The following is a 22701-nucleotide window of genomic DNA, read 5'->3' on the forward strand; positions in this document are numbered from 1 at the left end:
TTCTTTTTTCCTCTTCCCTCCACACCACCTTTCCTTGTGTGCTATGTTTTTTAAGATTGTAAGCCGAGAGCAGGGACTGTTTCACTACTGATCTTTGCAAGCCTCTCCAGGGGCCTCTTTGGCTTAAAAAAAATGTAACTCCCCCCCCCAACCCTGCTATGACTAAATCTGAATGAATAACATCCATACTTGGCAAAATGGTCAAAGACAATCCCTGAGTCAATTAGGCTGTACTGGTTCTCCCAAATACAGAGTAGTAACTTTTTAAAGTTTTGCCTCTGGGTACAGAACAACAGGAAGAGCTTTCATGTGTACTTTCCCCTTTCCTTTTTCAGGTGGGACACATTTCTTATGCATTCCTGAGAGTCACCCAGACTCAAGCTAGGAACCTTCTGCTTTGCCTGCTAAGGTCTTAAATGCAATGTGTGGCTGTGACAATCCTCTTTCTGCACAGCCAGGAGATGTGATCAGGCAGAGATTTTAAACCAGGTGGCAAACCCAGCTTGACCTCTATATAATATGTGAAATGGCCTCTTAAATCTGATTTATCCTTACTGAACAATCCGTGTGGAACCATTGAAAAGATCCAGGCAAAGAGCTTAAGAGGAGCTCTGTTGGGTTAGGCCAAAGGCCCACCAAATCTAGCATCCTGCTATCACAGTGGCCAACCAGATGTTCCTGGAAAGCACACAAACAGGACTTGAGAACAATACTACTCTCCCCACCTGCAATTCCCAATAACTGGTATTCAGAGGCCTACTGCCCTCCGATACCAGAAGGAGCTCACAGCCATAACAGCTAGAGACATTAACAACCTTATCCTCACAAATTTTAAAACCACCCGTTGGCGGCCATCACTCCATCAAGAAGCAGCCAGTTCCATAGTTCACTAGCCATGTGAAGAAGTTTCTGTGTCTGCCCTTAATCTCCAAACATTCAATGTCATTGGATGGTGCTAGGTTCTAATATTAGGAAGGAGAAAAACATCTCTACCCACTTTCTTCACACATAATGGGATTCACAGGTTTTGCTCCCCATTGCTCGCCTCCCACCTAAACTAAAAAGCCCCTAATACAGGGGAATCCCCACTTGCACAGGAGGAGGACTACGTGAAGGAGAGTCTCCACCCCCATCGTTCTACCCGGACACTGAGGTCCAGCGCCGAGGGCCTTCTGGCAGTTCCATCGCTGTGAGAAGCCAAGTTACAGGGAACCAGGCAGAGGGCCTTCTCAGTAGTGGCACCTGCCCTGTGGAATGCCCTCCCATCAGATGGCAAAGAGAACAACAACTACACTGGTACCTCAGGTTACATACACTTCAGGTTACATACGATTCAGGTTACAGACTCCGCTAACCCAGAAATAGCACCTCAGGTTAAGAACTTTGCTTCAGGATGAGAACAGAAATCATGCAGCAGTGATGTGGCAGCAGCAGGAGGCCCCATTAGTTAAAGTGGTGCTTCAGGTTAAGAACAGTTTCAGGTTAAGAAAGGACCTCCGGAAAGAATTAAGTACTTAACCCGAGGTACCACTGTACCAGACTTTTAGAAGATATCTGAAGGCAGCCCTGTTTAGGGAAGATTTTAATGTTTAATAGGTTATCGTATTTTAGTGTTCTGTTGGAAGCCGCCCAGAGTGGCTGGGGAAACCCAGCCAAATGGGCAGGGTATAAATTATTATTATTATTATTATTTTCCTAGCTGCCACGTGCATCATCAGGACACGTGAGTGGGGGTTCCTGCATTCTGCTACCACCCTGCCCCATTGGGCTCCCGTTTCTGCTCCCTTTCAGCACTGAAAATGTTGCATGCATCTGGAGGAGTGCATGTGCTGATCATGCGCACCTGGGGAATTGCTGGTATTTTAACCTTTCCTCAAAGGGGAGTTGATCCCGCTCCTCCAGGAAACTTTGGGACACCGTTTTCAGAATCCCGGTTTCCTGAAAAACCGGATCCAGCTAGTGCTCAGTTCCACAGCGCCATCCCAAGGTGTTCTGAAAGCTGCTAGTGACAAACATATTGGCTGCAAGTGCGCTGGGAATTATTTTACACCTCCACTTTCTGTTCCATTGCTGCTGTCTATTATGGTTGTGGAAAGTCATGATTTAAGACGATGCCCTCTGACAGCATCTAGCAGAACAGATGCATATTCCCCTCTTGTCCTTTTAACCCAACAGGGTCAGACAGTGAACAAGGCATAAAACCTCAGACAGACACAAATAAATATTAAGACGCTGAAACTACCTTGAAATCTTAAAACCAGTGATTTATTTTGCGGGGTGGAAAGGCCAGAGAATTTCCCTTCTCCGATCGGCCGATTCCTTAGCTTTCAATGTTCCCAAGCTGGCAAATAGGTTCCCCCCCTCTGTGGTTTCGTGCTAAATATATTGCTACTCTCTGTTGACCTAGACTGTGGCTGTGAGAATGAAGGTCTTTAGGCCTGCGAACAACAAACGCCTGTGTGTTTCTGGACTTGCAGGAAAGGTTCTATTACACATGCATGTGCCCTAAACCTTTAAGGGATGGAAGGCTGTGGTTCTCCAGTTTAGTTAAAATGGTACCACTAAAAAAGGAACAGAGCCTTTATAAAGTTCATTTAACTAGTTCAAGTTCATCCTGTCCAAAAAAAGAATCCAGCACGTCCCTTTGTAAAACTAAGCAGTTCGGGGTCACATTCTGCTCACTGTTCATACGAATGATGCTCTGCAAAAAATGTTTGGCATTCAGAATGTTTCAAGATTCTGTGCTGAAATATAAAATATGCTTAGCCCCCTTCTATTCTGTACATATAAAGCAGTATCATCATCACTTGAAATAGACTAGATTGGCCTTTGGCCTGTTGCAGCAGAGCTCTTCTTGTGGGCTTGCTTCCTGGAGATGAAGCTACATGCCTTTAAGGAAAGGTTATGACATTTGGGGCTTCTTAGGTTAGACACAGCGGTTCTCAACGTATGGGTCCCCAGATGTTGTTGAACTTCAACTCCCATCATCCCTGATGCTAGCTAGGGGTGATGGGAGTTGTAGTTCAACAACATCTGGAGACCAACAGGTTGAGAAAGACTGGGTTAGAGGAAAGGTGAGGAAGAGGGGACATGATAGAAGAGCACAGAATTATGCATGTTATGGAGAAATAAAAGTTCACCCCTCTGTCAAAACACTAGAACTTCGGGATTTGTTGGATTGGTCCCCAAGTCCAACTCCAACTCAAAGGTGTAATGTTGGAAAATGTTGATCATTTCTCCGACCTAGGCAGTTCTCTTTCCACAACGGTCAAAATTGATGCCGAAATCCAGCATCGCCTGAGTTCTGCGAGTGTGGGTTTCTCCAGATTGAAGTGCAGAGTGTTTGAGGACCAGGACATTTGCAGGGAAACCAAACTGCTTGTTTACAAAGCTATTGTACTACCAACCTTACTGTATGCTTGTGAAACATGGACCACTTATAAACACCATCTCCAACTCCTTGAAATATTCCATCAATGGTGTCTCTGAAATTTTTTACACATCACTTGGGAAGACAGGTGAACTATTGCCAGTGTACTGGAAAAGGCAAATATCACCAGTGTCAAAGCAATGCATCTTCAACATCAACTTCGTTGGACTGGTCATGTTGTGTGGTTGCCCAATTATCATCTTCCAAAGCAACTACTCTATTCCGAACTTAAAAATGGAAAGCATAATGCTGGTGGTCAACAAAAGAGGATTAAAGATTGTCTCAAGGCAAATCTAAAAAAATGTAGTATAAACACCAACAATTAGGAAACACTTGCCTGCGAGCACTCCAGTTGGAGAACAGCCTTTACTAAAGGTGTCATGGGCTTTGAAGACACTCGAACTCAGGACACAAGGGAGAAAGGTGCTAGGATGAAGAAGGCACGCTTGGCAAATCCACACCGTGATCAACTCCCACCTGGAAACCAATGTCCCCACTGTGGAAGGACGTGTGGAGTATGAATTGCTGGGAACTGAGAGGCCTGTTGCACTCAGATGCTGTTTGCACTCCCCATAAGCACCTAGACCGGCTACTGCAAGAACAGGTTGCTGGCCTGATTACGGGCTTAATTCTTGGGAAGAAGGCAGGCAAATATCCTGCTGCAGCTGCAACCCTGTGCCAAGTGAGCCCTGTGGAACTTACTAATCAAACATTGCACACAGTTATTTGCACCCCTTTTCCTTGCAGGCCTGTCTTGTGCAGAGTGTGGAGGTGCAGACGCCTGTCAAAATAAATGGGCATCCTTTGCAGAAAGCTCTGCCAGTTGGCACCGAAAGCAACGCCCAAGCACAATTGCACAGAAACAACCCCCCCCCACCAAAAAGTGTGTAAATACTCTCCAGGTGTGTGGATCTGTGATGATAAGCCCCAATCTCACACATGGTTAGTACAACCTGAACATGGCAGGCCTTCCTTCCCAAGAGTAGGAGTGCTTAGGACAAGGTAACTTGACTGTGACCTGTAGCAGCAGCACCACGAGGTGATCGCTGCCTGGAGGCTGTGGTGGAGGTGCCAACCAACGGGAAATCCATGTGCTATCTGAGTCTCTCTCTCTCCTTTAGTTACTCACTCACCCGGTTTGCAGAGCAGTGCAAAGACTAGCAGCAAACACTGCCCGATCCTTTCGCTCCCTCCCCTCTCGAACAGGAGCTGGTGCACGCTTGCACGAAAAGGAGAGGGGGGAAAAGAGGGGCGGGGGCTAACGCCTTTCCTCTCCGAGCCCCCTTCCTCCCACCGACCCTCTCTTTGGAGGAAGAAAGAGGCTAGAAAATCCTCGCCAGGTCTGCTCGCTCGAGCTTTCTTCTTCGCGGCTCGCCGATCTCAGCGGGACCTTTTCGTTTTGCAAAGGCACCGCGCGAAGCGAAGGGGGAAGCGGTTTCTCCACCCCCACCCCACGTCTGGGGCTTGCTCTCCTGCGCAGCCCTCCTAAACTATCCCGCTTTGCATCGGCTGCCGTTCCCCCACCTTCGGCTCCTGCGATGAGCGGCAGCCGCCTCCTCCTCGTCCCCAGCCATGGGGGGCGGCGGCGATCGGCGGCTTCTGCTCGGGACCCCGCCGGCAAGGATCGCCCCAGCAGGAAGGCGGAGTGAGAAAGGCGCGCGGAGCGGCAACACCAAGGAAGCGGCGGAGGCGCGGGGAAGAAAGGCGGCGGGAGAGGAAAGGAATTCCCAGCAGCAGCAGCCTCCGGCCCGCCCGCCCTGCGCGCCTCCTCCCCGGGCCGAGCGGCGAGGGCGCCCCGCAGCACCCATGGCCTAAGAGGAGCACCAGCCTGCAGCCCTCCCGGATATAGAAAGCCCCATGCCTGGCCAGCCTTCTGCGATACTTAGGGTCTTGGGTTGCCTTCTTTCAAAAAACAGAACAAAACCTGGGCTGGAGGAGACTGGATTTTCCAAAGCCTTTGATACGCGTTACAACCCTCTGGAGCCCAACTCCTCCTGAATTACCATTGTTTCCACTTTTACAGCAACAACATTCGCTTCTTTTGCACGTAGCCCCTCAAACCTACTTCAGCTTGGCTTTTGTTTTTTAGGGGAGTAGGGGGAAAATATATTTCGGGACACTTTTTTGGTAATTCCCTCCCCTTGCAAGGGCGCTGTTTGGGGGCATCGCTATACTTGCGCGCGTGGAAAACTAGCAAATAAAAGTATTAGGTGGGGTGGGAAGGGGTTGGGAGTTGCATTTCCTCCCCCACCTGGAGAGAAAGTGGGAAGGGAGAGAAGGGAAAGACCTCTCGCTATGGCTGGCAGCAGCGACTGTGCGAGCAGGGTCCGAAGCCAAGGCAGCTGGAGCTCGGGCGAGGAGAAAAACTCTCCGTCTGCAGCGGCGGCAGAGGGAGCCTTAGGCGCCGGTTGCAACGGCTGCTGTTCCTCTGCTGGGCCGGAGGAAGTGGAGAGCAGCAGCAAGGAGAAGAATGACCATCATCCCCATCGGGTAGGAGGCTGGAGGAGTGGCGAAGAAGAGGCTCTTCCCAAGGTCTGGACGTCCTGCAAACTTTCCTGCGCTCTGGGCGCAGGCTCTCTGGCTCTGCTCTTGGCGCTCGGGACCCGCTTGGTGCGCAGCGCCGGCGAGGAAGAGGCGGAAGAAGGAGGAGGAGGAGGAGGAGAGGCCGCTGAGGGCGACGGGGCGCCCGGCCCAGGTGCGAGCTGGCCCCCGATCCCGGGCTCGGCGCTGTGCTGCCTCCTCCTGGCCGCCTATTTCTGGCTGGGCTGGGCCTTGCTGCGCGCCGGGGTCCGCTTGCGCACGGCGGCGCTGCTCGTGGCTGCCTGCTGCGTTGGGGAAGCGCTCGCGCAGCTGGCCTTGGCCCCCGGGGAGGAGCGCCTGCTCTCGCTGGCCGCCACTGGGGTGGTGCTGGGCTGCTTGGCCGGCGGGACATGGCTGGCGCTGCGGCTCCGCCACGGCGTGCTCATGATCGCCTTGACTAGCGCCCTGCGGATCGCCTCGCTCGCCTCCCTGGAGAGCATCCGCGCGCCTTGGAGACCTTACCTGGCTTATCTGCTCGCCTTGCTGGGCATCCTTGGCGCAGGCTACGCGCGCCACGCCTTGCGCCGCCGCGCCGCCGGGAAACAGGAGGAGGCGGAGGAGGAGGAGGAGGAAGGCACCGAAGGGGCGGAAGGAGCGGGCTGTGGCGCTGCTGCTGCTGCTGCTGCCCGGCCGGCCAAGGAAGAGGTGCCGGTTTTTAAGCGCAGGAGGAGATCCAGTTCGATGATCTCCGCCGAGATGGCTGGCTGCGGCAATAAGTCCCATCGCAGGACCTCCTTGCCTTGCATCCCCCGAGAGCAGGTAAGGGGAGATGGGCGAGGGGATGGGAGAGGGGCTCTTGGATGGAGAGGGGTGTGTGCGGGCGGGATGGGGAGCAGGAGTGAGAGAGAAAAGAGACTTTTGCAAAAGCCCACTGCTGCTTTTTATTCTTGGCAAGGGACGCGCGCAACTTTGGGAAGGAAACTTCTACGCGTTCAAACTTTTTTTGCACTCGCCATCCCAGTTCTCCCTTGAAAGCAGAAACCACGGTTCTCGGCATCCCAGAATAGTAATTTAAAAAGGCACTGACGCAGAAGGGACCAGACATTTCGACAACCGTTTGGCCCTTCGCGTTCCTCCTCTTGCATTTTTTTGGCTTTTGTTTTGGACAGGACCATATTCTGTTGTGTGCATTGCATAATTTAAAATCTCTCTCCGAAGATGATGCGGAGAATAATTGCTCAGCTGGGAACTGGGAAAACAGATGTTCGTATGATTTTTCTTTTTAAAGAAAAGTGTAGTTGCTGTTCTTCATCTGTACAGTTCTGTGCACATTGGAGTCCTTAGAGATGTTGCTGTTTTAATGTCCAGTGTTCCTTTAAGGCACGTCTTCATTACAGAAAGAACAGATGTTCAGCGTTGTTATGTTTGGGCCATGTTTCGTGCCGAATAGTTTGAATGCATCCTTTTAACTTTGAGGCCCATAATGGCGCAGCTGACACTTTTGCACACCTACCTTTTAATCTTGCATTTTGGATTCTGCAGATGAGACAGCTTACATTCTGTCCAGTATCACCTCATTTTTTATTTTATTTTTACAGTGGATGCACAGCTTCTATTTATTTGAGTTTGGCTGCAGAAAAAGAAAACGTTGTGGGAATCGGAAGGTTAAGATGTTTTGGAAACTTTTCCGTAACTTGTGGAAATCTGTGTAGAAACTGTGTTTCTTTGTGAAACAAGGGGAAATGTAGAAAATAAACACCCTGGAAACATAACATTGCATTTGAGTTAGCCTGAATTGCTTTTTAAAAAAAGACCTGCAGTGTGATACACAACTCGGTGGAGCTGAGGTATTCACATTTAACTCTGTTTTCGAGCATTTAAAGTTCTTGCCCATGGATTTTGAAGACACCAAGGTCCAGATCCTAAGTGAACTTGTAGCTTGAGCTTCAACATGTTTTCTTGGAAGTAAGCCACACTGAACTTCAAGTAAATGTGTATAGGATCACAGCTGTACTTGCAAGCAAGCTCAATTCACGAGCCTTTCACTTAGCATGCTAAGAACCAGTCTTGGTAGTCCTTTTTAATCCAAGTATAAGTGGTTTGTTGTTTAGTTCACCCAGATGGCAAGATGGAATAATATTTTTCAGTAGATTCTGCAGGGATGATGTCTTCTTTCGTCGTGGCATGAACTCTTTCAGTATTGCACCCAAATCTTAATAATGTAGTGTGGAAGCAATTCTCAGTTATTTTTAGTGAGACTTACGGTACTTCCTTGGAGTTGTTTCCGAATCAAGGGGTGGGATGTTAGGTAGCCTGAGATCCAAAACACACTTACTTGGAAGTAAGATCAGTTAAACCCATGGGATTTTTTTCCTCATTGAAATGTGCTTGGTGTCAGGTGCTAGTTAACTCTGTGCGAATAAAGTTTAGTATTGTCAACCAAAGGGATATTTTTGTGTCCTTGGAAGCAAAAGTGGTTATTTTCCAGGCAATGACATCAAACCATTTGGTGTGGATCACAGGGTTTTTTCCTCCCTCACCCCTCTTGGCCTGGGTAGATTTACATGGTTTTGTGGTTGCTCGGGACATTTTCTCAGCTATACATCTTTGAGGTTTAATTTGCCACAAGTGCAATTTGTTAAAAAAAATATTCTGGAATACAATTTATATTGAGCACACTTTCAAAGTGAAAACAACATGAAGAAAATCTTGGGAAACTGACCTGGATTCCTGTGCTTTGCCGTGTTATGTGACGCATGTTAAAATGTGAAACCTCACATTATTATTATTATTATTATTTAAATTAGGTCAAAAGAGACTATTATTGAATAGCAGGTGATTCGAGTTTTATTTTGTTTTGAAATTTTAATGTGCGACTGCCAGGACCGTCCCACTACTTTCTGTAGCAGTTTAGATAACGGTGACTTTCAAGAAAACATGTTTGTATTTAATCACTTTAATGTGGTCTGTTAAACTCTATTCCGGCTGCTCTCATTTGCTTACAACAGCTTCTGAGATCGCCTTATTTCATAATGTATGGAGTTAAGGATACAAGAGGCATGAAATGAGTGGTGTCAAACATCAGTGCTGTTGAGTGGCTTATAGTTTATGAGTTTGCAGGACATTTTGAGGGTCTCTGATCAATACAGAGAACTCGAATCGCCGCCGCTTACATCTTCAGGAATTCTAAAGCAACTTGTTCCTTTCGGCTTGTTGACCGCAAAACAGACTTGTCATTTGTGAAGGGAAGAAATGGATAATTGTGGGTTATGAACAGACCTTTGCTAAATGCTGCATTCATACTGTAGTACAGTATTTAAATTATACTTTAAACTCATTGATTTAGATTTGTAAATTGTGCCGCCTCCCCCCCCCGCACCACAAACACACACACAAGGTTTTGTAAATGTTGGTTTTAAAAGTATGTAAATATTGCATTGAGAATCAGCACCGTCGGTGTTAGCCCTATATAGAGGATGAGGGTACAATGGCAGAATGTGTGCCTTGGTGTATTTTTGTAAACGAACATTTAATATTTGAAAGTGAATGTTCGTAGGAGGTAGAGAAAGATGCAGTCTTAAAGATGACACCCCCACAAAAACAAACAAACAAAAAACCCCACCTTGTGATATGGTAACTCTTTCAGGCCTGTGAAACAACTGGATTTTACTGCATAGTACATGCAAAAAGTTCAGGGTCTGAATCTGAATAGTCAGAAAAACAATATGCACAAGTGATTGAAATAACAGTGTTACTGCAGGATGGCCACATTTTCTCCTAATTTGAATTCCATTGCCCTCTTGAAATGAGGACTACATTCCCTAAAAAGAAAACCTACACTGTCACGCTAATTAAGTATAGATTATAATGTTATTTTGATAAATGGTTGTTTTTGAATGGGCCGAAAAGTTGACTTTTAAGTGTACTTTTCTAACTTGAGGAGGGTCGGGAGATCTGAAATCTGAAAAGATTGTGACTCCTTCCTTACGATGAATAGTGATGCTGGAATTATTTTCTGTATGCCACGGTACATGCATTTTGAGGAGCAGAGGCCGTAGTCGCAAAACGAGGCACAAGGGATGGTTGCATTGTTCAGCATCCAATTTTGTTCATCTGCAGCAAGTTTTTGCGAAAGGTTTCAACCAAAAAGTAGGAAGAGCAAAGATGTAACGAATTATTGCCATTAACCACTCATGGGCTTTGGATTTGCCTTCCACACGAGTAGATTCGGCGGAGGTAATTCTGCTTTTGATATTTCACAGCTGGAGCTGGAAGTGTTTTTGTCTCCCCACTTCTCCGATATATTTACTCTTTGCATCAAGGTTTGTGATGCATTACAGGAAGAAACAAGGAAGGGTCCCTGCCTGAAGGAAATTGCAATTGAAACTAAGCCTATCGTAGTTGTGACTCCTCAAGTCGAATGCAGCCCCTTTTGTGAGTTTGCTGAGGTTCCTGGTTGTGCTACCTGCCTGGGATCACCCGAGAAGGACATTGCCGGACATTTGGCAGGTCACCGTACCTGGCTGGTGGGCTGCTGTCCCCGTGGCTTGTCACAAATTGTCTAGGTCTCATCTGAAGCTTGACAATGGGGGGAAAGAAGAGAGCGAGGATTGGAATGGTAGAACCAAAACTAACAAGGAGGAATGCAAGCAAATGCAGTTTTGGGGCTTAGTTGTGGATGGGGATGCGATATGTGGAAGGATCATAATAGACTCATAGAATTGTAGAGTTTGAAGGGGTCTTGAGAGTTTACCCCCCTGTAATGCAGAAATCTCAATTAAAGCCTTCATGACAGATGGCCATCCAACCTCTGCTTAAAAACTTCCATGGAAGGAGAGTCCGAGGGAGACCGTTTCACTGTCAAGCAGCTTTTACTGTCAGAAAGTTATCCCTGATATGTGGTCGGAATCTCCTTTCTTCTAACTTGAAGCCATTGGTTCAAGCCGTTGCCTCCGGGGCAGGAGAAAACAAGCTTGCTCCATCCGTCCCTTTAGATATTTGAAGATGGCTATACAGGGACGTGGGTGGCGCTGTGGGTTAAACCACAGAGCCTAGGGCTTGCCGATCAGAAGGTCGGCAGTTCAAATCCCTTTGACGGGGTGAGCTCCCATTGCTCGGTCCCTGCTCCTGCCAACCTAGCAGTTTGAAAGCACGCAGTGCAAGTAGATAAATAGGTACCACTCTGGCGGGAAGGTAAACGGCGTTTCCGTGTGCTGCTCTGGCTTCGCTAGAAGTGGCTTGGTCGTGCTGGTCACATGACCCGGAAGCTGTACACTGGCTCCCTCGGCCAATAAAGTGAGATGAGCGCCGCAACCCCAGAGTCGTCCGCGACTGGACCCAACGGTCAGGGGTACCTTTACCTTTACCTTTACCCTATATTTTCTCAGTCTCCTCTTTTCCAGGCTAAACATTCCCAACTCTCTCAACCGTTCCTCATAAGGCTTGGTCTCCAGACTGCTGATCATCTTGGTTGCCCTCCTCTGCAAATGTTCTAGCTTGTCAATATCCTTCTTAAATTGTGGTGCCCAGAACTGGACACAGTACTACAGGTGTAGTCTGACCAAGGCAGGATAGAGCAGTCCTATTATCTCCCTTAACCTGGACACTACTTCTGTTGATGCAGCCTAGAATAGCATTATCTTTTTTTTGTTTTGTTCAGTGGTAGAACAACTGCTTTGCACACAGGTGATTTCAATCTCCTGCATCTCCAGTTAGAGAGCTACTGGCAGTCAGTGCAGACAATATTGAGTGGTCTGGCTTGGTATAACCCAACTTCTTGCATTCCTAGCATTTGATCTTAGGTTTGATTTCCCATGGCTGGGCTTGAAAGCTGCATTGTGCAAATGATTATTATTGGTACTATGCCATCCATACATGATATCTTAACAGAAGTACCATGACAGGCTGTTGCTCCAAAGGACCTGGCAATTGCAAATAGGTGTCAGGGAAACTTGAAGATAGGCTTAGTGATGGGAAAATGTGGGCAGATATCATTGCATGTATTGTTTGGTTTCCATATTATGAGATCACCACAAGTTGCTTTCTGGCAGGTCAGCCTTCTTTTGTCTATCAAGCCCAGTACTGTTGTACCCTGACTAACAGCAGCTCTCTAGGGCAAATTTGTGAGTTGGACTCCATCAACCTCTGTAACCAGATATAATGGGAGTTGTAGTTCAGGAACATCTGAACTACAAATGCCACTTCAACTCTAGGGTTTCCAGCAAAGGGATTCCCCATTGCCAGTTAAAAGGATCAGGTAGGAATTGAACCTGAGACATTATGAATACAAAACATGAAATCTATCACTGAGCTTTTGCCATCTGTTAATGTGAATGGCTTCCTTTTGTGCCCACTACCACACACCAAGGAAAGCTGAAATTTAGGCCCCAGGCTTCCGGGTAAATACCTGATCAGAGATTTGAAAGGGATTTTCTGGCAGTACAGTGTGCAAACTAACGACCTTCGTATCTTTTTGCATTTATGCTCTCAGTGTACACAGCGCTTTGCAAAAGTACGCGATGAGAGGTCCCTGTCCCAAAGTGTCTCGCAGTCTTAAAAAATTGACACAGGTGAAGGAGAGGGAAATGGGAGACTGGGTAAACAGGGCGAATTACGCTTGGGGAGCAATCCTATGCACAGCACCCGATCCAAAGCCCATTCAATAGCAGGGCGGCTGCTGCTTTGCCTAAGCCTGGCAGAGGGAAAACAAGCCTTTAAAATATTGTTGCCAGTGGAGAATCCAGCTTAAGTCCTGCCCCTGGAATGCCCCTTTGCGGGGCTTAAACCAGCCTCGGCTCAGCCATCTTCAACGGGCCTGGCCCCAGCTGAGCTGGGATGAGCAAGTTTTGCAGGTGTATCTTTAGCTGAGCTGGGGTTGAGGATGTCATGCCAGCTGAACAAGTGATCCACTTCATCCTAGGCTGTCCATCTTGGCAGATCTTGGCACCTGACTGCCCCCTAGCAGTGGGATTTCGGGAGGTTAAGGGGTTATAAAAAAGGATTCTCTGAGGAGTGTCTATTTTACCTCCTTATCTGTTTCTTCCTTTATCCCTCTCATCTGCCTTCTTCATTCCCATTGTTTGTTATACTAAGGTGTGTGTGTATATATAGTACATAGGATTGCAGTGATACAGTAGCTTATATTATTGACATTTGGTGTATCCCAGGACAAATACTTCATGCTGTAGCAGTGTATGGATTAGATCAAAATTGTAAGCTTCATTGCAGTTTTTAACAACTTGGGTTGATGGTGGGTTGTTTTGTGTGTGTGTGTGTGTATTTTGGCAATATTTGCCACTGTTTTTATTTAGTATGCTTATATACTGCTCCCCCCCAAGTGATTTCAAAACAATTTACATGAAAAAAATAAATCTATCATCATTACAAATCACAGAAGCTTAAGGTAACAATTGTTGGACATTGCATATGTGTGTGTGGGTTTATATGTGTGTATAACATAACAAATATAGTTTTAAATAAATATAATTTTATATAATTTAGTAAAAGCTTAATTATAATTTTTATTTCTTAAGGCTCTTTTTTCATTTTTTTTTTTAATTAAAAAAATACCGATTTACCCCATTCTTGGAAAAGGCAGACCTGGATTTCAAAGGCATTTTTCTGATTTTGCTCACTTTATTGATTAAAATGTAATAATAAATTTTTTTTTAAGCCCTTACAATTTGAGAGGTGTTGGTGGGGGTGGGGGAGTTTGGCAATTAATAAAACTGTTTGTTAAAAGTGTGACATGAAGTCTTTTTTTTTTTTAAAGGAGAGCCTTACTGGAGGTAAAGAAGTCAAAATACAGTAGAGGCTTTCAGCTCTTTTTAAATGGTGTTTAAATACACACACGCGTACATAAAGATGCTGTGCTGAAAGAAATGCAGTGTGTGCTGGGGGTTGCCGTGTCAATTGGATAAACATCTGGAACAGTGACCCACTGATGAAGTCTGTGTTTTGATTTTGTTTGTGAGTGTGTGGTGGGCGTGAGCGACCCACAATGTTTAGGGTGTTAATTGTGCCACTTACATGAATTTGTCTGCTGTACGAATTTTTCCTTTCTGGGAAGTTCTTCCTTAAATTTCGGGTGCTGCTGAAATGAGCCGTTCTCCATACCTACCAGTAATCAAAATTAAAAGTTTTTGAAACCGACATTAATTGTCTCTTTTAAAAAAAGAATTATTTTTTTTTAAACCCCCACATAAAATATCTGGCTTGTTTCTGAGAAATGGGGTTGCATCCTTTCAGTCTTTCTATCTGATGTTAACCAGTTTGACATGCTGGCCAATTAGGGATGGGGAGATCTGTCAGTTTGGGTTTCTTTCTGTTTCTCAATTTCCCAATTTCAGGTCCACTTTACCTTTCTACGCCGGTTTGCGATTTTTTAAAGAACGGGTCGACATAAAAATTCACAGCATTATAGTACCAATTTGTCCTACCATTTCAGCTAATGTACAGATATTTACATCTTCACATATATAAAGTCCTTTTTTTTATATGCCATTTTCACAAATATGTGTCTATATATCTGGTTTTGGAACAGTAAGGACTGAGGTCTTTAACCGGAAGCAAGTGTATTAGGATTGCAGAGCAAAGAGGTGAAGATTGTTTGCAACCTCACGTGCTGGACCCTAATATTTTTACCTTTCATGGCGAAATTGCTATAGAGTTCCTTTGATGAATAAGAACGAGAAAGCAAGCAACATTAGCTGCGGTTGCTTTAGATCAGTGTAGATAAGTTTCTGGGAATTTGCATAATGTAGATGGGCCCTTCATTTGCTTGCTTGTGCTTTGAAGCTGTTTTTGCTGTGTTTTTGTAGTTTTTGGGGCCGGTCCTTCGATCCTAACTTTGACGAGAAAGGCATTTTTCTTATAGTCGACGATATTCTAATGAAGGGGAGGACTTCCATTTGTTAAGTTTGCAACAGTGTTCTCACACTTAGAAAGGCTGCCCCCCTTCTTTGCCATTCTAAAGCAACAACAACAACACACCACCCTGTTGAGGTTTTATGGTATGTAAATATATATGTTTAGTAGACTAATGTATTGGCTGGAAGCCTGAATAGTTGGCTGACTGCCCTTTTGTAGTTTAAGATGTGTCCCCCCCCCCCCGGTGAAATAACTGGTATTATTCTCTTGCAGGGCTTCTTTTATGCAACCACTTACTCTGAGCTGATAACCCTTTAAAGCTGTTTTTAGTCTTAGGTGAACTGAGTTTGAAAGCAAGGAAGAGACTATCCAGGGAGAACTTGATAAGTAATCGGGTAAACCGTAGTGGTACAGTATCGCTGCACTTAACTTGGTTTTTGCAAATACGGGTTGAATCCAGAAGATGTGGCATGAGGGCGATTTCAGTGAGAACACATGGTGTTATGGGAGTGAATTCAGAGGCTGAAACAATATGCATTTCGCAGCCTGTGAAAACTGGATCCCTCCCATCCTCGTTTAATGTCAAGCCGATAGCTCTGAATACCGTATTTTTTGCTCTGTAAGACTCACTTTTTCCCTCCTAAAAAGTAAGGGGAAATATGCGTGTGTCTTATGGAACGAATGCAGGCTGCACAGCTATCCCAGAAGCCAGAACAGCAAGAGGGATTGCTGCTTTCACTACGCAGCAATCCCTCTTGCTGTTCTGGCTTCTGAGATTCAGAATATTTTTTTTCTTGTTTTCCTCCTCCCAAAACTAGGTGAGTCTTGTGGTCTGGTGCGTCTTATAGAGCGAAAAATGTGGTGAATTGCTTTCCATGTTGATACGTGTAAGGTCAGCTACATCAGGGATAACCAAAGCTTAGTGGCATCTAGATGCCGTTGGACTACAGTTCCCATCACCCTTTACACAATTGGCCTTGCTGGTGGGGGCTGATGGGAGTCCAACAACATCTAGAGAGAACTACGTTGGCTATCTCTGCTCTACACAGTACAGAAATTGAAACTGGGGATGAGGACCCTGTGGTCTCCAGCCCCTATAAGCCCCAGTGGTCAGGGATGATGTAAGTTGTATTGCAACACCATTTGCAAAGCCTCAGGTTTTCCCATTTTCTGGTCTTCATATTACTGCCCACCATTATTCTCCCCTGCCTGTTTCCCACATTAATAGGGTAAAGGTAAAGGGACCCCTGACCATTAGGTCCAGTCGTGGCTGACTCTGGGGTTGCGGCGCTCATCTCACTTTATTGGCCAAGGGAGCCGGCGCACAGCTTCCGGGTCATGTGACCAGCATGACTAAGCCGCTTCTGGCGAACCAGAGCAGTGCACGGAAACGCCGTTTACCTTCCCGCCAGAGCCGTACCTATTTATCTACTTGCACTTTGACATGCTTTTGAACTGTTAGGTTGGAAGGAGCTGGGACTAAGCAATGGGAGCTCACCCCGTCGCGGGGATTTGAACCGCCGACCTTCTGATCGGCAAGTCCTAGGCTCTGTGGTTTAACCCACAGTGCCACCCACGTCGCTTCCCACATTAATATTTGGTTGTAAAGTGTCAGCACAAGGGCTGGTAGGCATATGTGGCAAACCATAGTCTTCGTTAGTGTGCAGCTGCTTTCATTGCTACAGTATGATGTCTTGCTAAGGTACCATTTGCCAGCCTGGTGCCCCGCCCCCAGTATTTTGGACTCCAACTCCCATCAGCCTCAGCCATTATGGGCAGTGCCTGGGGGTTGATGGAAGTTGTGGTCCAGCAACATCTGGAGGGTCCTGGGTTCGCATGTTCGGAGGGAAAGGCCGGCCGGAATTTTTGCAGGACCAAAATTTCACACGCCACCTGGTTCGCTTTGCGTCTTTCAACCAGCATAATTCTTTTTTTCCAGGGCGAATGCAAAGCCTGTGAAAACGTAAACCTTTTGACTGAGTCGGAAATAGTTTTGAGATGGGTCCTCTTCGAGCCCCCCTGCCATTTCTGCGACAAAATGTTCCAAACTAAAATACCTTGTTTATATAAAGCCCCGTTCTGTTCATGACCATGTTTGGGGTGTCTCTCTCTCTCTCTTTCTCTGTGGTGCGCGTGTATGAAAACAAGTAACAAAATTATTTTTCAGATTATTCTCCGAAGGTATTTTCTCCTCAACCACTGGCAGTAAGTTGATGAGTATTCCTACCCCCCTGCCGACGAACTGTTTTAATTTCCGAGGGAAAGCTTCAGTCACAGCTAACAAAGGAGAGCCAGTAGGGTTCTCTTAGCGTTTGCACCCGCCCTGCCGCTTTCCGAAAGGCGTTCGAAATAAATTTCTTGAAAAGGTTTTTGCAAAGATCTGCTGGGGCCGTATTGATTTTTGTTCACTCAAAACTGCAGTGGGAAAGGTCAAACTTTCCCCATGCATGTCTGAACATTACCTTCTCTCTCCCCTGCTGCCTCAACGAGGAAGAACTAATTAAATATAAACTGATTAGAATATAATTGTCCTTTAGAACCCGGTTGATTGTGGTGCTTCATCATTAGTATATTTAGTACTTTTGTACAGTCATACCTCGGGTTACAGACGCTTCAGGTTGCGTTTTTTTGGGTTGCGGACTGCCAAAAACTGGAAGTACCAGAACAGGTTACTTTCGGGTTTCAGCAGTCGCGCATGCGCAGAAGCGCTATATCACGCTTTTCACATGCGCAGAATCGCCAAATCACAACCCGCGCATGCACAGACATACCGCTGCGGGTTGCGAACGTGCATCCCGCACGGATTACGTTTGTAACCCCAGCGTCCACTGTATGTGGTTAGGGAGACCAAATGCAAAAGGAGAAGGGCAAGTGAGACCTGGAACAAAATTTTGCGGTGTGGAGTGAGTGTTCCTGTTCCCCATTGCTTTTTATGGAAATGGAAATACGTACTCCTGCAATTCCTGGGTTCTCCTGAGCTTGTTGATTCTGCCCTAAGGAACCACACTTTCAGAAAGGGTTTGCAACTAGTATTAGCGAAGATAGAGAATCCTTTTGTGTCTCTCTGTGTGAGAGAGATCACTTTCTCTTAAGGTGACTGTGGCGATCACATAGGGTCCCCGGACGTTTGACGGTCTATTGATCCCTGTGCTTGCTTCCCCGCTGCCACCAACCCGTTTCTCTCGGGTACATACAGAGTCCAGACAGTTGTTAACATTAAAACAACTAAGCAAGTTTATTTTATAAGCATTAACAAGTTTATGGTTTCAGAGAATTTTTCTTGTCAGTTTCTTAATCTTAGTTTCTTTACCGGCCTATACCTTCCTAATAACTGCTAACTGATTATCCCAACTGTCTGTCTGACTCCTCCTAACAGTTTCTCTCACTCTCTCACATCAAAACTAGACCAACCCAGAGACTTATCCTCCCTCTTCCTTCTCCAACTCCCAACAGCTGACTTCCCAACAACTCCAACTCTAACTCTAACTCCTCCCCTTGGGTTCCCACTGGCCAATCACTTCACACTCATTTAACCCTTTCCTTATGACCCACCTAGGAGGGCAAACACCACAGTGACCTACCACAGACTGCAAGCTGGCAGTGGGCAGAGTCAGAGACAAATGTGGGTGGGGCTGCCCCATCTCTTTCTCCCCTCCTCTTTCTAACACCCCTGCTTTATTCACCCTTCCCAAATGACCACCACACTGGCCATGTCACTTGTGATTTCTCCTCTTTATCCAGGCTCTTGGGATGTAATTCATTGTAATTTTGCTAACTGTGCTATGTCACTGTGGTTTGTTGTGTTTTTATTTTTAGATGTGATATATTGTAGTTTTATTGGGGTTTGTTAAAACTTTTATTATTGTGATTGTGATATTTTTAATCGCTAGCTTGCCCAGTGCTTTAATTGGTACATGTAAGAACCAAGACAGAAATAAATTTTAAAAGAATTTCGCCCATGCTTCAGCCGAAAAATGCTTCCTGAGCAGCTTACAAATATCAGTGATTTTATTGTAAACCTATCTAAATGACATATAAGGAAAGGGGGGGGAGGTTGGGGAGGCAGGAGGAAAAAAACAAGCTCAGGGTCTAGTTCTTAGTTACAAGGTTTTTGTAACGATCAGCTGGAAGGGAAAAATGTGCAGAGGAGGAGCCAAAGGTTGTTGGTGTCTCAGTGGAGTGCTGCAGTTCCATCTCCTCTTCTCTTGTGGCTGAGGTAGATTAGGGTTGAAGAAGGAGCCTGATGGAACTGGCCTTTAAGCAGAGACCCCATCCTTAGTGAACCTCTTGGGAAAGATCTGTCCCCCTGTCCCCCTCTTTCTCTATATACAGCTTCCTCCAAACCATGGGTAGGCAAACTAAGGCCCGGGGGCTGGATCCAGCCCAATCACCTTCTAATTCCGGCCCACGAATGGTCCTGGAATCAGCTTGTTTTTACATGAGTAGAATGTGTCCTTTTATTTAAAATGCATCTCTGGTTTATTTCTGGGGCCTACCTGATGTTTTTACATGAGTAGAATGTGAGCTTTTATTTAAAGTGCATCTCTTGGTTATTTGTGGGGCATAGCAATTCGTTCATTATTATTTTTTTGAAATATAGTCCGGCCCCCCACAAGGTCTGAGGGACAGTGGACTGACCTCCTGCTGAAAAAGTTTTCTGACCCTGCTCCAGACCCCTGAAATTAGGATGAAGGCAGTATTCCCTTGAGATGCAGGTTCTCTGCCTCTGGCATATAGGATCCTGTACCTAAAACTTTGCACAAGAGAAGGATTTTTTTGGCAGGTAGCAACCATTAGCCAGGAAAAGGTGTCCTTGATTTAAATAATAATAATTTTAGGGTGTATTTATTTTAACATTTGGCTGGAGGAGACTCTTGAGAGCCCTATGGACAGCAAGAAGATCAAACCTATCCATTCTGAAGGAAATCAGCCCTGAGTGCTCACTGGAAGGACAGATCCTGAAGCTGAGGCTCCAATACTTTGGCCACCTCATGAGAAGAGAAGACTCCCTGGAAAAGACCCTGATGTGGGGAAACATTGAGGGCACAAGGAGAAGGGGACAACAGAGGATGAGATGGCTGGACAGTGTTCTCGAAGCTACCAGCATGAGTTTGATCAAACTGCGGGAGGCAGTGGAAGACAGGAGTGCCTGGCGTGCTCTGGTCCATGGGGTCACGAAGAGTCGGACACAACTCAACAACAACAACAACAACAACTGGCTGCAAAATTAGTATTCCCATATACAGCGAGAGTACTGTCCATTCTACCCCTTCAGGACCTGAACTACTGCATTCTGCTTCGTGTGTGCTATGAATGGGCGAATCTCTCCATTTTGGTTCCCTTCCTTCCTTCCTTCCTTCCTTCCTTCCTTCCTTCCTTCCTTCCTTCCTCTCAGTTTCTCATTTTCCCAGTCCTGAGTTCACTTCTCCACAATTCCACATCAGTTTTCATTTTTTTAAAACTTATTCATGAAAATTCACCAGCACTGTAGTGTGAATTTCTTTTACTGTATGTGTGCAGTTCTGCCCAATGTACACAATTTTCTGCAAAGCAGTTTCCCATAATATAATGCCTTTTTGCATGTTATTTTCTTCTAATATATACATTTGGGTTCACCCTTTATTGTATGTGTTGCTTGGTTGGAGAATTCCATCACAAAATTCGGAGAAGTACGAATTTTGAAGGTTGGCCGTTTTATTGTTTTCAATAGTTCAAATAAGGTAGTTTTTCCTTTACACGTGAGCTGAACTGAATTTCTCTTGCATCCCTATGTATGTTTGCACTTTCCAAAGAGGCAGTTTACATCACTTGTAAGTGGGATGCGGGAAAGTTGTGGATGCTGTCGAGACACGGACAGGACTGGTGGTCCCCGAAGGCAGTTCTGTGATGCAATTGGAGCCCTGGAGCCCTCCCTTATTTTCCTCTACAGATGTCAACATCCCCTTGCAAAAATGGTATTATTTGAGGATTGCTGAAAATTACAGTATCGAGAACAAGGTTTGCACTGCAGACTTTTAAATTACAGATTTGTGGTGTCTTTATGTTGAAGAATGTGTGTTTAGGGGAATGGGAAGCATGCTTCAAAATGTTAAGTTTGCCAGACTTCTGTAGTGTGCTGTGATGGTTGCCCATGGGATCTGCTTGTGTATGATTTAGGCTTACTACCCCTTTGCATATGGAGAGAGACTCAGGGCAAGAGTCGCTTTCTCTGGAAGATTTTGAAGGATCCAGGCACTGACCAGACCCAGACCTGCTCAGTGTTAGTGACATCGTAGCAGATGAGTACCTTCCGTCGATGCCCTGGGACATAAAGAATGCCCCATCTGGATATGATCTTCTTCTACTTGGCTGGTCTTCTATGATGAGTAAGAACCTTGGGTTCTCAGCAAATAATCTGGTTAATTAAGATTATTTTCTTTAACCCCCCCCCCCAATCTCTTGGCCCAAGGATGTACATATAATCACATTACATAAGTATGTGTGGAACAGTAAAAATTCATGGGCTTGTTTTCAGGGTCATTGCTGCATATTATGAATGTAAAGCTATGCAGTGTTCAGGATCACCCCGGCCGTATCCCAGTCCTGAGCTGATCTTAAGGGCAGGCTTTATATTTCGTTAGATTTCAGCCCTGGTGAGTTCGATAGGATGTACTCTCCAGCAACCGCGCCTAGGATTGCAGCCTTAGAAAAATGAGCATGTAGTTATTTCAGTTTTATTCCAAATTAATGATGTCATTTAGTTGTAATGGTGAAGCTCTGGGGTGCGCTGTTTGCATTCGGCATCTGATTTTCAGTGCATTTTTGGGACCGACTTAAAACACAGGTAATTAAAGCTCTTAAATACAGCCCTTATTACTGGTTTGCCAAGAGCTTCGGGTGAATAAACCATTTCTTTTATTAATGAGCTCACGTGCCACATTCCCCACATTTCCTCCTGTCTTCCAAGGGGGCGTTTAGTTACTGAAATGAATGGGATTTATTTTTCCTAAATGAAATTCTCAAATTGCTGCTGCTGTGTAAATTTCCAGATGTGTGACACAGCCTCATGCACACCAGTGGAAAATGAGCAGCTCACAGGTCTAGCCCCATAATGAGTAATGTTTATCTGGTGTGACCGTTTTTAACTGTAATATGCTGCTTCCTTGAACCTACTGATTGAATTAAGAGCAGTTGTGCTACAGTTCATGTGTTTGTTTAGATGCTTAGGCCATCCTATTCTGACTCTGTAGAATAAGCAGAAACACAATAAAAACCAAGTCTATGGCCAGATTTAATGGCACCCCAGTTGAGTAAGTCTGTTTTAAACCTGCATGAATTTGCGTATGAATCAAATCGGATCAGGCTGCGACACACTAGTCAGAACCCACCAGTTGAAGACCAGTTTAGATTGGTTTAGATGGCGCAGTGGTGCCATCTTAGGACGGGGTGCCCTCCTGTGTGAGAATCAAATAGGAATTCTAAGATGGCATTGCCAGCTGCGGGGCCTGGCATTACTTTTGTTAAAATAATAATTAATAGCTTCAAAAACAACACCACGGCTGTCTGATTACTCAGGGGACCTATTTTAATCAGTAAAAAAAACAAAAATACCTGAATGTATAAACATGGCAGCCTAATAAAAAACCTATTAAAATTAAAATATGCTACCTTCCGTTGCCAGACATTTTCCTCAGAGAGGCTCATTTATTTTATTTTATTTTTGCCTTTTATATTCCGCAAAGTGGGGAGAAACTAAAAGGGAATGACATTCCCTGACACCACTGTGTTTATTCATTTGCTTTCTTTCTTCATTTATATCCCAGCATTACTCCAAGGAGTTCAAAATGGCGCCCGAGCTTTCCCCTCGCCTCATTTTGTCCTCGCAGAAACCCTGTGAGGTAGTT

The 22701-nt window shown here is 45.5% G+C and overlaps 1 protein-coding gene across 2 annotated transcripts in view; it reads left to right on the forward strand.

Moving 5' to 3' along the window:
* The first annotated feature begins 1763 nt into the window (after window positions 1–1763).
* The window catches only part of PDE3A (phosphodiesterase 3A), a 297327-nt gene continuing 276389 nt past the window's right edge, over window positions 1764–22701 (forward strand). The window contains exon 1 of one of the 2 annotated variants that reach the window (XM_082238786.1): window positions 1764–6769. In XM_082238786.1, the coding sequence (XP_082094912.1) occupies window positions 5726–6769 (1044 nt within the window). In that variant the 5' untranslated portion in view covers window positions 1764–5725. The remainder of the gene's footprint in view (window positions 6770–22701) is intronic. The other variant, XM_082238785.1, reaches the window with a different exon arrangement.

The sequence above is a fragment of the Podarcis vaucheri genome (assembly GCF_965113315.1).
Source record: "Podarcis vaucheri genome assembly, chromosome: 10".
In the NCBI taxonomy this organism is placed as follows: Eukaryota; Metazoa; Chordata; class Lepidosauria; order Squamata; family Lacertidae; genus Podarcis; species Podarcis vaucheri.